The following is a 15,047-nucleotide window of genomic DNA, read 5'->3' as shown; positions in this document are numbered from 1 at the left end:
CAGACTACCAATTAACGACCTGTACATTTCAACATTACATGGTGGGCTATCAGTAACATCATTTACAAAGCCAGTCACCATAGGGGTTGAAACAGTTTTGCAATCAGTCATCTTGTACTTGTCCAACAAATCTATGATTTTAGGTTTTTGTGACAGTTTAAAACCTTGTGTAGTTTTTGCAATATCTACACCCACATAGGTCTGTACAGTACCAAGATTTCTCAGTTTAAACTTCTTACTTAAGGCTGAAACAATATCATCTGTTTGTTTCTTTGTCTTGGTTAGAATCCCCAAGTCATCCACAAAAGTAAGAACAATACATCGTGTTTCACCACTTCCCTTGGTAAACACACATGGATCGGCAATGCTCTGGGTAAACCCTAGCTGTTTAAGTGTACCCACTAGGCATTTTGACCATTGATGACCACTTTGCTTTAGACCATACAAGCTCTTATTTAGCAACCAGTATCCCTTTCCAGTACCAGGAATACCTTCTGGTCTCTTTAAATAAATTTGGTGCTCCAAATTAGCATTTAGGTATGCCACACAGACATCCAAATGGGTAAAATGGAGTTTTTCTCTGGCTGCCGCAGTCAAGGCGGTTAGGAGTGAACTGCTTTTTAACGTTGGAGCAAACACTTCATCATAAGTCTCATTAGTCTGTCTGAAACCTTGTGCTACAAGCCTCGCCTTATACTTTTTTCCCCCAGACTGGTCTGTTTTCACCTTGTATACCCATCTACTGCCTATGGGTTTTACACCAGCAGGTACAGTATCAGTCTCAACATAAACATTTAAACGTTTCAGGGAAGAAAGTTCATCGTCCATAGCAGCCCTCCAGTTACACTGCTCTTCCTTGGACAAAGAGAAAATGTCAGTATATTTCTCAGGCTCATGTATAGCAGACATTACAGGACTAAATCTCTCAGGAGCTCTTCTTTCACGTGTAGATCTCCTCAATGCAGGCTCATCAGTTGGCACATTCCTCCCGGATGATTCCTCACGAGTAGGCTTCTCCTCCATCTCCTCCTCGTCAGGCATCTCTTCTTTTGGGGTTAACTCAGCCGCCTCTCCCTCCTCTGGGTTGCTAGGCATCGAGCTGACTTGTAACCGGATTCCTTGGTCATCCTCAGGACAGAACGCTGGCGATTGGGTGCAGCAATCCCAGCCCTCTGATCTCTCCAGAAACGTGGCTGAAGCACTAATCACCACCTCACGACTGTCGAGCGTGCCAAAACGATAACAGCTCCCGTTCCTCTCATACCCGAGAAACCTCATACGTCTAGCCTTCAGTTGGCCTTTACGTCTGAGCTGTTGAGGAATATGAACAAAAGCTGTAACTCCAAATACATGCAAATTTGCCAAGTTAGTTACCTTGTCATGCCATAGGCTTGCTGGTATTTTGCCAGTAGATGAACACCAAACTCTGTTCAGGTTGTAGTTGGCACAGCACATAGCCTCTGCCCAAAATCTCCAGGGCATATCTGCATCACGTAACATACACTGGCACATGTCTTGCAATGTACGGCCTCTCCTCTCACAAAAAGCATTATGGGTAGGTCTGTACGGAGCAGTCAATCTGTGCTCAATCCCAAGCTCTGCAAACAAACTTTGAAAACGTTTATTAACAAACTCAGAGCCTCGGTCAGAAATAATGCATGCAGGCACATTTCCAGTTTTTCTCTTAACAAACCTTAGCCAATTCTGCATATTTTGAAAGGTTTCAGTTTTAGCTTTCAACAGGTAAACAAAACCATACCTTGAATAGTGATCTTCTATACTTAAGACATATTTGGCCCCGCCCACTGACTCCTTAAAGGGCCCTATCAGGTCTAAGAACACTAGGTCAAGAGGTTTCTTACTAGTAAATTTACTTGGAGTACGCACAGGAGCTTTTGTAGACTTCACAAGCTTGCAGATTTCACAGTCAAGAAATTCCTTGCAAGGTTTAAGACTAAGGCCTTCTGCCTGTTCAACAGTCTTCTTTAGAGCAGGAAAACCAGCATGGCCTAATTTCCTGTGTAAAAGATGACAGCAATTATCATGCACTGGTTTATTTACACAGACGTTATTACACGTTTGTACCTTGGTATGCAAGAAGTATAAATCTTCCTTCAGCATAGCCTTTACACACAAGCCGTCCTTGGTCCTCAGCTCACAGCACGAGGTGTCAAATTGCAGTTTGAAACCTTCCCTGCACAGAGCAGACACAGACAGCAGATTCATCTTAAGTGAAGGAACAAAACCCATTTGAAGCTCCTTCCTTAGGCTTGGCAGGAACACTTTCCCTCTGCCAAAAACAGTTGCTTTAACTCCATCTGCCAAAACAACAGACTGGTTATCAACAGGTGTGTAAGAAGTAAACAAACTCCTCTCTCTACAGAGGTTCTCCGACGCTCCGCTGTCTATTAGGAAAGATTGAGTGTGATTAGTTGACTTACCAGTAGTAACGAGATGCACATTACCACTCTTATCAGCAGACCTCATTTCAGACCGACTCTCTTTCCCTTTCTGGCCTTGACAATTCCTAAACAAATGTTTAGATGAGCCACACCGGAAGCATTTCTTCCTTACAGCCATTACATTACCTGTTTGACAGTCAGGATCCTCCTTAACAGTAAATCCACTGCCCCTTTCTGGCTTACAGACAGGCTTTTTCTCCACACGTAGAGAGGAATTGGACTGTCTCTTGCCATATTCATCAAGAAGCCGTCCAGTTACGACGTTCATGGTCAACCCTGTCTCAGGCAAACCCTCCAGGCTCGTTATCACAGCGTCATATGACGCATCTAAGGAACTTAAAAGTATGCACACCTCCTGTGATTCAGAAAACATTTGGTTATGCTCTCTTAGCTCTAGAAACATTCTACGCATAGACTCTATATGAGATAACATATCTGCATTAGCTGCCAGCCTGGTATGCAGAAGCTTTCTCACCAAACGTATCTGAGAGCCAACAGTTCCTCGGACGTAAATTTCCTTCAAAGCATTCCAACAGTCATGAGCCTTCTCCAGTCCGGCTATATGCACCAGCTGGGAGTCGTCTAGAGAAAGACCTATTAAAGACAAAGCCTTAACATCCTTTTTACGCAAAAGGTCTGCAGCTTTTCTGTCTTCAGCAGCTGCCAACAACCCCCGTAAAGGAGCAGCCACCACCTCCCACAGCTCTTGGTGCTTTAATAACAGACTGACCTTCTGGGACCACGTAGCATAGTTAGTCCCGTCCAGCTTAGTAATGCTGAGCCCAGAGAAGGAAACAACATTTGCAGCTTCCATCTCTGCTACTTATCACTGGACACCTGGGCAACTTGGCAGTCTGCCTCCGTCTCTTCCAAAAACACTGTGCTGCCTCCTCTGTCTTCAGAACTGCCCAACTGTATTCAATGAGTCGGGGGGAGAGAGAGGAGCTACAGAGATTCCCAGAACTCAACCTGTGTAGGGGGTTCATACAAATCGCCAAGTCCATCCACGCCACTCCGGTGCTTTTTAGAAAGAAAAAGGACAGCAGTTTACAACTTTGCACTGACTTTCGTGGCTTGAATGCGATTTCTGTGAGTAATGCGTACTCCCTTCCCCTCATACGGGATCTCAGGGGAGGTATCCCAAGGAAAAATCTTCACTAAACTTGACCTCAGAGATGCTTACTTCCCGGTGCGCATCAAGGAGGGGAACAAATAGAAAACAGCCTTCAACACACCCCTGGGCCAATACGAGTACTTGGTCATGCCATTCGGCCTTAAAGGGGTGCCAGGGGTATTCATGAACTTAATCAATGAAGTATTGCATAAATACCTATACAAGGGCATGGTCTGTTAACTGGATGACGTTTTGATATACTTGCAAGACCTGCCCTCGCACATCCAGTTGGTAAGGGAGGTACTACAAACACTGTACAAGCACAAGTTATTTGCCAAATTGTCCAAGTGTGAGTTCCACAAGACAGAGCTCCATTTTTTGGGATACTGCATTTCCACAGGGGGCCTGGGAATGGATCCTACCAAAGTACAAGCTGTGGCTGAGTGGAAGCCCCCTCAAACTCATAAACAACTCCAGAGTTTCCTTGGGTTTGCAAATTCTTATAGGGGGTTCATCAATAACTTTGCGGAGATCACCCTACCTCTCACAGAACTGTTGAAAATCAAGGGAAAGGAACCGCAAGCCACTAAGGGCAGCTCTAGCTTCCTGTGGACGGGGGAGTGCCAAAAGGCATTTGATGAATTTAAGGCCCGGTTCACCTCCGAGCCCGATGAAAACAAAAGGTTTGTAAGGAGCGAATAAACCTGGAAAATATTTGGCCTGGCAAATGAAAAAAAAGGGAGAATAAAGTTATTAATAAAATTGTATCGGGAGGTAAGGACATTGTTGATCAGGAAGGAATTAAAAGAATTTTATAAATATTATACCTAGCTATTTAAAAGTCAAAAAGTGGATAGAAAAAAAAATGACGCATATTTACAGAAAATTAAAGTAACCCCCCTAACAGAAAATATGGAGAAGGTATTAAATGAACCAATTGAAAAAGGAGAAATAGAGGCGGCAATTAATTTAATGAAATTAGGGAAGGCACCTGGTCCGGATGGCTTTACGGCAAAATTTTATAAGGTCCTCGCAGAGGCGCCATTACCAAAACTTCAGAAATTGATGAATATTATAAGAATAGATGGGAAAATCCCTAACACGTGAAAAGAAGCAGTAATTTTGTTGATACCGAAAGAAGACAGAGATGCTATGAATGTAAAAAACTATAGACCAATTTCATTACTTAACAATGATTATAAAATATATGGCAGAATCTTAGCAGAATGCCTTAAACAGCATTTGAATAATTTTATTAAAGAAGAGCAAGCAGGATTTCTTCCCAGGAAGCAAATTAGAGATAACATCAGAACAGTTATAGACATTATTGAAAATTATGAGAAACTTCCTGAAAAAGAAGTAGCATTATTTTTTTGCAGATGCAGAGAAAGCATTTGATAATGTGCATTGGGACTTTATCTTTGCAGTGATTGAGAAACTGAGATTGGGAGAAGACTTTATAAGAATGGTGAAGGCGATATATACTGAACAACAAGCAAGGCTCTGTGTAAATGCAGATTTGACAGAAAAAAATGATAATTAATAAAGGAAAAAGGCAAGGTTGTGCTCTATCTCCATTGATATTTATAATGACTTTAGAGGTTTTGCTAATGCAAATTCAAGAAGACAAAGAGATAGAGGGACTGAAGTTGAAAGGTTTTTCTTATAAATACAGAGCATTTGCAGATGATGTGATGTTTATAAATGAAAATCTCACTCATGTAACACCATTGTTGCTTCGTAAGATTAAAGAATATGGAGAATTGGCAGGCTTTTATATAAATAAAGAAAAGTCAAAAATCTTGTGTAAAAATATGTCAAAAAGTAAACAGGAAGAACTACAGAGGTTAACAGAGTGTAAAGTAAAAGTAAAATATTTAGGTGTGGAAGTAACAACAAAAAATCTTGATCTGTACAAAAATAACTATGAGAAGCTTTGGCGTAAGATTGATGGAGATTTGATAAAATGGAATAAGTTGAATCTGTCCATGCTGGGTAGAATTTCTGCAATTAAGATTCATGTCTTACCGAGAATTATGTTCTTGTTTCAAACAACTCCAATAGTGAAAGACAACAAACAATTTAATAAATGGCAAAGGAAACTTTTAGAATTTGTATGGGCCAGGAAAAAAACAAGAATCAAAATGAAAATTTTGACTGATGCGAAAGAAAAGGGAGGATTTCAGTTGCCTAATTTAAAGTTGTATCATTATGCAGTATGCCTGGTGTGGATTAAGGAATGGATTACATTACTAAACAGAAAATTACTAGCATTAGAAGGTCATGGAAATGTCTTTGGTTGGCATGCTTACATGTACTATGGGAAAAACAAGATGGATGGGCTTTTTCACATCATTATATAAGAAGCAACCTGCTAAATACTTGGTTAAAATATAAGAGATATGGGGACGAGAGGAAACAACTTTGGATTGTGCCAACAGAAGTAATAAAATTATATTCAGATACTAAAGAAGAGAAGTGGTTATCATATAAACAGCTTTTAAAAATACATGGAGGAAAGGTGGAATTAAAATCAACTGAAGAATTACAATACAAATATAATTGGTTCCAAGTGCAACAAATTAAGAGTTTGCTTGAACAGGACATTAAGAATGATGGAATAAGACAAGAATGAACAGAATTGGAGAGAACGCTGTTTGGTGAAAATGAAAAATTGATCTCAAGAACCTATAAACTATTATTGAAATGGTCTACGGAAGATGAAGTAGTTAAATCTCAAATGATAAAATGGGTGATCAATATAAACAAGGAAATACAGATGGAGTCATGGGAATACTTATGGAAGAACTCTATGAAAATATCGACATGTTTCAATATTAAAGAAAATTGCTTTAAAATGTTATATAGGTGGTATATGACACATAAGAAACTGGCAAAAATGAACAAAGGTGTTGGACAGATGTTGGAAATGCAAAAAACAAGAAGGATCTTTCTACCATATGTGGTGGACTTGTGGAAAGGCAAAATGTTTTTGGCAAATGATTCAGCAAGAGATTTTGAAATTTTGCGTTATAATATCAAGAAGGCACCGGATATTTTTCTGTTGGGGTTACAAATTGAAACATTTCCAAAACAAGAAAGAACGATAATTTGGTATATGCTTTCAGCTGCTCGGACAATATATGTGCAGATGTGGAAGCAAGACAAAATACCAGAAAAGTGGGAATGGACTCTAAAGGTTATGCATTGGAGTGAAATGGACATCTTAAAAGAACATGATTTAGAGAAGTTCAAAATTAATGGGGAAAATTTAAAAAATATGTTGAAAAACAATGGAATGTTTAGGGATATTTGGCGATCTTTGACAATGATTAAACTCCAAAGGAATGTTAAATGGATTACAGTAAAAAAAGCAAGACTATTGGAATGTATCTTTTTTTTGTTCTTTTGTAAATGACTAAAGGATTACTATGTAGATGGGGTATAGTTATAACATATGGGTTTTTTTCCTTTTCTCTTTTTGTTTTATAATGCTTTCTTTTTTATGAAGATTCTTAAACAGACTAAATTGATTACCTTTTCTTAGCAATTTAATTAAAATACACTGCTGGGGGTCACCAAAAGGGGGGAAGGGTGGAGAAAATGTAATGTATATGTATTAATTTTTAATAACAAATAATAAGTGTTATTACATTATATTACAGTACAATAAATCGTTTTAAACCATAAAAAGGTTTGTAGTCCAATGTGATGCGAGTGACGTCGCCCATGCAGCTGTGTTACTCCAGGAGGGGACAGATGGCCAATTGCACCCCTGCGTGTACTTGTCCCAAAAGTTCAGCCCGACTGAACGCAACTAGTCAGTGTGGAACAAGGAAGCCTCCGCCATCAAACTGGCCCTAGAAAAGTGGAGGCATTACCTAGAAGGGACGCGGGAACCATTTGAACTCTGGACAGATCATAAAAACCTGGCCGCCCTCATTGCCACCCGCAACCTCACCAATAAGCAAGTACGGTGGGTGGTTCAATTTTAAGCTGGGGCACATCCCTGGGAAACTGAACTTTTTGGTGGCCATGTTGTCCTGCCTTCCTCAACACGATACCAAGAGAGAGGAGGTTATTGACTCATTGTTCATGGCCTCCCAACTAAGTGCATTGGTGACCACATGTGCGCAGAGCCGGAAGAAAAAGCAGCCCCTTGACGGGCTCCTAACTGAACTAAAGCAAGCATTCCTCGACAGTCCCCTGGAGGAGAATTTACAGTTAACGAAAGCAGAGGATGAGTTTTGGCGCCGAGGGGAGAAAGTCTACGTGCCCCCCTCATTACATAAACAAGTGATCCAGAGGGCGCACGACTCCAAACTGGGAGAGCATTTTGGGTTTGTAAAGACAGTCCATTTGATTCAGAGACAATTTTGGTGGCCAGGATTGTGTAAGGATTTGAGAGAGTATACAACAGGGTGCCTTACCTGTATCATGGCTAAAAAGAGGGGGGGTTGCCGCCAGGGCACTTGCAACCACTTCTCCCCGCCTCACGCCCCTGGGAATGCATATCCATGGACTTCATAACTGACTTACTCTCCTTGATGGGGAAGACAGTGATCTGGGTGGTAGTGGACATTTTTTCTAAGCAGATTCATTTCGTGCTGTGTAAGCAACTCCCCACAGCCAAGCAACTCCCCACTGGCTCAACTATTTATCCAGCATGTCTTTAGGCTACACGCCTTCCCTGCTAAAGTAATCTCCGACCGCGGCCCACAATTCGTTGCTAAATTTGATCGCATCTCTGTGAACTGGCGGGAATGGAACAAGGGCTCAGTTCAGCCTACCACGCACAGACGGAACGCACCAACACGGTGCTGGAACAGTTCTTATGTTGTTATACATCCTTCCAACAAGACAATTGGGTGACTCTATTACCTTTTGCAGAGTATGCTTACAACAACATACATAGCACCGCTAAAGTGAGCCACTTCCAAGCGGTTTATGGATATGAGAGCAAACCAATCCCCCGCCCTCGTCAGCCCCTGCAGACTTTACAGAATGGGGCAAGGGATAGCGAGAGGCTGGGAAATTATCAGTAAACAACTGCAGAGGGCGCAAGAAGCCTATAAAACCCAATATGACAAAAAACACTCTGAACTTTGGGACTTAGCCGTGGGAGACAAGGTGTACATTTTGACAAAGCATTTGCCTAATGCACAAAACTGCAAGAAATTAGGAATGAAATATTTGGGACCTTTCCCAATCAAAAGAATTATAAATAAGGTAACTGTTGAACTGGAATTGCCAAAAAACCTTAAACAGGTCCACCCTTGTTTCCACGCTAGCTACTTGAAGAAGGACCCTGGACCCTCGTGTTGGCACCCCCAGATGGAACTACCACCCCCAACCCTGGTTCGTGGTCAGATTCATCATGAGGTGCAAGAAATCCTTGATGCCAAGATCAAACATGGTGAACTGTTCTATCTCATCAAATAGACTCATTTCCCATTAAGTCAGGCCGAATGGGTCAGCTCCAGAAATACCAACTGCAAGGCCTTAATTAAAGACTTTTACAATAAACATCCTAATAAACCCAGGGGAAAGGGGTCTTAAGGGGGGCAGAATGTCAGGAGTCACTCCATCTTGTTCCTCTGGTCATGTGTATCCAATTATACAATGCTAGGCTATGCCTCAATGCTATGCTGTGCTTGCTATGCCTTTGATATAACTTTAACTTGTTGCTTATCTGGAGGGAAGATGGCATGTCTGGGAATGGGCTAGTTGCTAGGTAACCAAGGCTGAGAGCTGGAGGAGATGCGAATCATGAACTGATAGCGAGTTTTGCAAAAACTGATGAGAGCTTTGCAAAAACCCCGCGCAAAACCCCCACTTTTGTTTGGTGCGCTTTGGCTTGAATTATAACTGTCAGGGCAAAGGTTTATAATTTGGGGGAACTGACAGAGAGGTCAGTTCCGACAACGCGTGTGTATGCCCATGAAGCTGGAATAAAGATCTTGAACTTCAATTGTCTTTTCCTTAACTCTGGGTCTGACACTTTGCACATTAGGCCACACACACCTGACGTAGCCAATCTTCCAAGAGCTTACAAGACTCTTTTCTGTCAGCTCTTGGAGGATTGGTTACATCAGGGGGTGTGACCTAATATGCAAAGGAGCTCCTGCAGTGTAAATTCCAGCCCTGTAAAGAATAGAATATTTGAGAAAAGAAGAAACAGATTACTAGATTTATAAAATTATGTTTGCTGTGAACCTCATTTGAGTGGAGATAGTTTTTTCCTATCTTGTTATAATGCTCAGCAATTCAGAAACTGATTAGCATTAAATTCAAGACAAACAAAAGAAAGCACCTATTTATACAATGCATAATCACTTTAAGGAATTAACCTCTACCAGGTGGATTGGATATATAGGATGTACAAGTGAGGAAGGCTACTGGCTTAGCTTTAAAACAAGATTATGCAACTTCAGGAAGGCTTGGTTTACCACCCATGATAATTACATTAAATGTAACCTTCAGCACAGAAGGGACTTTTCTGAATACCAGTTGCTAGGAGTCAAGCAAGAAGACTCTTGCCTTCATGAATAGCCTATGCACTTCCTGGAATTATTTGACTAGCCATAGATTAGATTGGTCTGATTCAGAAAGGCAGTGTAAATAACTTGTGTGTGTTGGCTCCAGACTACATTTCCCAATGGCAAAATGGAAATTTTCTGCCTCTCCTCTGGTCTCCACGAAATACTGTGCCTACAGGAGAGGGGCCCCAGGGAGTGACATGAAAGGAGTCAGCAGAAAGAAAGAATAGGATCCAAATCTGTATTTATACCAGTTTGTTTCCAGCCAAACAACATTTCCATTTGTAGAAGCTGGGGGCAGTGGTTTCCACCAGTTCCTCCTCCCACTACGAAAGGAAAGGTCCCCTATGCAAGCACCAGTCACTTCCGACTCTGTGAATAAACAATTTTATTTGTAACATATGGTAGCAAATCTATATCAATATCTTACAACTTAAAAAGAAAAATTTATCTACCCCATATCTTACTTTTCCCCCACCCCTCCCCTCGTTATTTGACCCCTGCCAGTGTTATTTACTTAAAAAAAATATTAAAAGTACCCTTAACTATTAAGAAAACCAAAAGTTATATTCTTCTTTTAAAACTTAATCATTATCAAAAATTGTCCAATGTCCTTTTATTTTCCACTCTTTTTCTACTTATCTTCTGAACTTCTTCCACTCCATCTTAAAAACTTCCAAATCATAGTCTCTTAATATTCTTGTTAATTTGTCCATTTCACTCCATGTCATAACTTTTATAATCCAATCCCATTTTTCTGGTATTTTTTCTTGCTTCCACAACCGCACATACAATGTCCTAGCGGCTGAGAGCAAGTACCAGTCACTTCCGACTCTGGAGTGACATTGCTTTCACAACGTTTTTAAGGCAGACTTTTTACGGGGTGGTTTGCCATTGCCTTCCCCAGTCATCTACACTTTCCCCCCAGCAAGCTGGGTACTCATTTTACTTCAGAAGGATGGAAGGCTGAGTAAACCTCGAGTCAGCTACCTGAAAACCCAGCTTCCACCAGGGATTGAACTCAGGTCGTGAGCAGAGCTTAGTAGGATTGCAATACTGCAGCTTTAACACTCTGTGCCACGGGGCTCTTCCCCCTCCCACTACAGGTTCCCAATTTTGTCTGATGTGTTCCTAATGATCTGCTGATCGTGCCCCCCCAACAATAAAATTTCAGGGAACTCAGCAGACTGCAAATGGAGGAGAAAGTAGGAAATTCCCTCTTTGCAAAGTCCTTGGATGGTTGAATAAATGTTACTGTGATCTCCATGTGGTCATTCCATCCTTTGTGACATTGTGGCTAATTCTGCTTTAATAGTTCATCTTCAAGTGAGTTGTTCTGAATAGAAACTGAGGATTGAAAATGTATGTGACAAAAGATTATCTAATATTTCTCTTGGATCTTGCCTACAGGATTGTTCTTAGAGCATAAGATATCCTGTGCAGAGATATTTATATGTGTTATGTGCTCACAAGATTATGTTGAACTGTTCTTACTTGAAGATAGATTCAGGTGGGTAGCCACGTTGGCGTGAAGCAGTGGAATAAAGTTTGAGTCCAGTGGCACCTTTAAGACCAACAAAGTTTTATTCACAGTATGAGCTTTTGTGCACAAGCACACTTCCTCAGATACATGTGTATCTGCGGATGTGTACATGCACACAAAAGCTCATACTACAGATAAAACTTTGTTGGTCTTAAATGTGCCACTGGGCTCAAACTTTGTCCTTACATGAGTGAGGAATGTTATGCAAGAAGTGGCATTTGGAATACCAGAAAATGTGAATGAATGTCATACCTGTACTATGCTAAAGCCAAGTGAGCATTCAAATGCCTGACACCAAGAAAACCTGACTGGATTATTTCCATTGTAGGTGGGGTCCCTTGAACAAGCAATGCTGGATGCCCTGGTGCTGGACAGAGTGGATTTTGTGAAATTGCTCATAGAGAATGGAGTAAGCATGCACCGTTTTCTCACCATCTCCAGACTAGAGGAATTGTACAATACGGTAGGGCCAAGCTAAGCAAATTTCCTGTCTGTTTGTTTGTTTCATCTTCACACAGAATTAGAATGGTGCACACAAAATCATCCAACAAGCCTTTTACAAATTAGTAAATGGTAGCTATGAATCATAAGGTATCCCTGCCATCTTAGATTTGACACTTGTAACAAATGCTCACTATGGTTCACCTGCTTCTTCTTCAACTGTATCCTGTAACAGCCATTAAAATATCCTTTTCTAAAATGGCAAGCACCCACAACCTCTCTCTTACAATTTTTATCAATAGAAAAGAGAAAGTGCTGCTATTGCTTTTTTAAAAAAAAAAAATCATCCTTCCCTAATCCAAAATGTAACATTGCTTTTTGTAATTTCTCTGTGAAACTGTTGCCTTTGAGATGACTGTTCTTTAAGAAGACATTTGAAAGGTTACAGAGTTCTGGTTAGCTGCAGATCTTCGCACAGCACACCTGCCATCATTGTCAAAACTGTAAATTAGCCAAGAGAGATATAAAGAACCATGAGGTAATGTCAGAAGGCCATTCTAGAGTTGCCACCTTTTTGCTTCCTGACTGACGCACTGTGCTTTAAGAGAGAGGTAACAATCTTAGTAGGTGCCATTTTCTCCAGCATGAAAATACAGGGATAGAAAGGAGTGGCATATATTGAGTTGCTCGAACTTCCAGTCATTTGAAAGCATAGGCTGAGGACAGATGGGCATTCTGGGGCGGCTTGGAGGCATCCCGAATTGGGGCAGCTCAAAAAGAGCTGTCCCAACAACTCCGCACATTCATCCGCATGCTGCCCCCATCAAATTTTTTGCGTCAACTTCAGAGGCATCTCTGAGTTGACCCAAAGTGCTGGTCTGTTATCAGCCATAGAGAGAGAGAAGGTGCTAAAGCCTGTTTCCATAAGGTATGATGTGGGCTTTCCATATGGAGGCTTGTATGTACAGCCATCTCATTCATGTGCTTTCCTTCACTTGAAAGGGAAGGAGTGTGCAAATCAGATGGACATATGTATAGGTGATATACATGTGAAGCATTCATATATGTTACTTGAGGTGCATGGAAAAGGAAGGGTGTTGCGCCTCCACACTGTACAATGCCTATTGTTTTTGCATAAATGTCTGAAATAGATCTTAGTCCTTTTCTAATTCATATCAATGAATTGAGTTACCTATCTTCCAGGCATACAAAAAGAAAGCTGGTATGTGCAGCATTAGAGGTTTTTCTCTCAGCAAAATGTTGTGATATATGCTCCATCTATAATTTTTTACTGCAAATCTGATTACTGTTGTCTTTTTCATGGCTCACAAAATAATCTGGTTCTCCACTATGAAAAGCAAGTGAGATGGACTCCTGATCTGATCAAGCAGAGGTCTCTTTATGCTGTTACTGGGGCCTTTACTGCTTTTAAAAAGTATATCAGATTTAGACTGTTCAGATTTCCAGTCAAACATAAATTTCACTTCATTCCCTTACTAAATGAAAGCCTCTCTCTCCACTTCCATGTAAGCAGAAGAATAACTGTTTTTTAAAGGTTTCATTTCCTGTTTTGAATTATTATAAAGTATACGGAAATTACAGTCACTTAACATGGATAAAGTAACTACTTTTTAAGCTGTTGTGTTATTCACATTTTATTTTAAGGAGGGTCACATGTTATTCACTGTGATGGCAATTATCATACAAAATCTTTATCCTTTAAAGATTCATTGCAAAATAGTAGGAGTAAATACTTGTTTAATAAGAAAATAACAAAATATAATCACAATTAAAAACAAGGAATAAAATAGAACAGCTCAAAGTAGATACAAGATAAGGAAGACCTCAACTACTACTATCCCACATTTCAGTCCACTATGTATGAATTAAAATAGCAGAACAAAGTTTGAATCTAGTGTCACCTTTAAGACCAACCAAGTTTTATTCTAGGTATAAGCTTTCATGGAAGTGTTCATGCAAACAAAAGCTCATGCCCAGAATAAAACTTTGTTGGTCTTAAAGGTGCCACTGGGCTCAAACTTTGTTCTGCTGCTTCAGACCAACTTGGCTACCCACCTGAATTAAAATAGATTTGTCATTATATTGTGGCTGCTAGAGCAACATTGGCTGCTATTTGCAAATTGATCTTTTTCTCACTAACCAACAAATTGCACACTTGACTAATATCCTCAATCTTGCAATCAGCTGTCAGTTTACACAAACACACACATAAATAAATGAGACTGTACAACATAATCACTGATACATGTCACAAAAAGTTTTGTGTGGTAATTTATAACTTCCATGTATTCTGGAACCCATGTGGATTTCTAGGCTATTTAACTCTTTTAAACTGATTTTTTTAAACAAAAGATATTTTTGTTAATGACACTGATTTTAGTTTTTAAAAACAGTTATTCATTGTAAGAACTATTAATATTAAGGAGAGAAAGGCATTTTGAAGTACCATGCTAATTAACAGATTTATTGTGGTATAAGCTTCTATGGACCAGAGCTCAGTTAGGCTGCATTGTATGTTTCTTTAAAAAAAAAATTAAGCCCATCCCAAGCCCAGATGGCTTTTTATCTGCATGGGAGTCTCAGCAGTGACTTTCTCTGACTTTCACTGACCCCAGGGAGTTGCTGGGATCAGTGAAAGGCAGAGAAAGTGGAACAATAGCAAAATCCAATCTCATCTACATTAGTGACTGGGACCAAAGTATAAAAGAAATTAAGCTATAGCTGACTCATGAGTAAGAGAAATAGACAGGGCACTGTCACTTTGAGATTTACCTGCCACAACTATGCATGCATTTTTCCAAATAAGCGGCACCAATGTTCATGTAGTGATCATACTGATCTATACGTTACTTATTTAGATTATTGCTTCTGTGAATCGTTTGTGTTGGTATTGATGCTTTATTGAAGTAATCCAAATTAAATATGTC

General features: G+C 40.2%; 1 protein-coding gene across 10 annotated transcripts in view; it reads left to right on the top strand.

The window, feature by feature from the left end:
- The window catches only part of TRPM3 (transient receptor potential cation channel subfamily M member 3), a 608,524-nt gene that overhangs the window by 506,827 nt on the left and 86,650 nt on the right, over positions 1 to 15,047 (top strand). For 6 of the 10 annotated variants that reach the window (XM_060237459.1, XM_060237453.1, XM_060237449.1 and 3 more), the window contains exon 11: positions 11,987 to 12,121. In XM_060237459.1, the coding sequence (XP_060093442.1) occupies positions 11,987 to 12,121 (135 nt within the window). The remainder of the gene's footprint in view (positions 1 to 11,986; positions 12,122 to 15,047) is intronic. The other 4 variants (XM_060237455.1, XM_060237452.1, XM_060237457.1 and 1 more) reach the window with 1 other exon arrangement.

This window comes from Heteronotia binoei, chromosome 4, assembly GCF_032191835.1.
Source record: "Heteronotia binoei isolate CCM8104 ecotype False Entrance Well chromosome 4, APGP_CSIRO_Hbin_v1, whole genome shotgun sequence".
Taxonomy (NCBI): Eukaryota; Metazoa; Chordata; class Lepidosauria; order Squamata; family Gekkonidae; genus Heteronotia; species Heteronotia binoei.
This window is presented reverse-complemented; position numbering and strand designations above follow the sequence as displayed.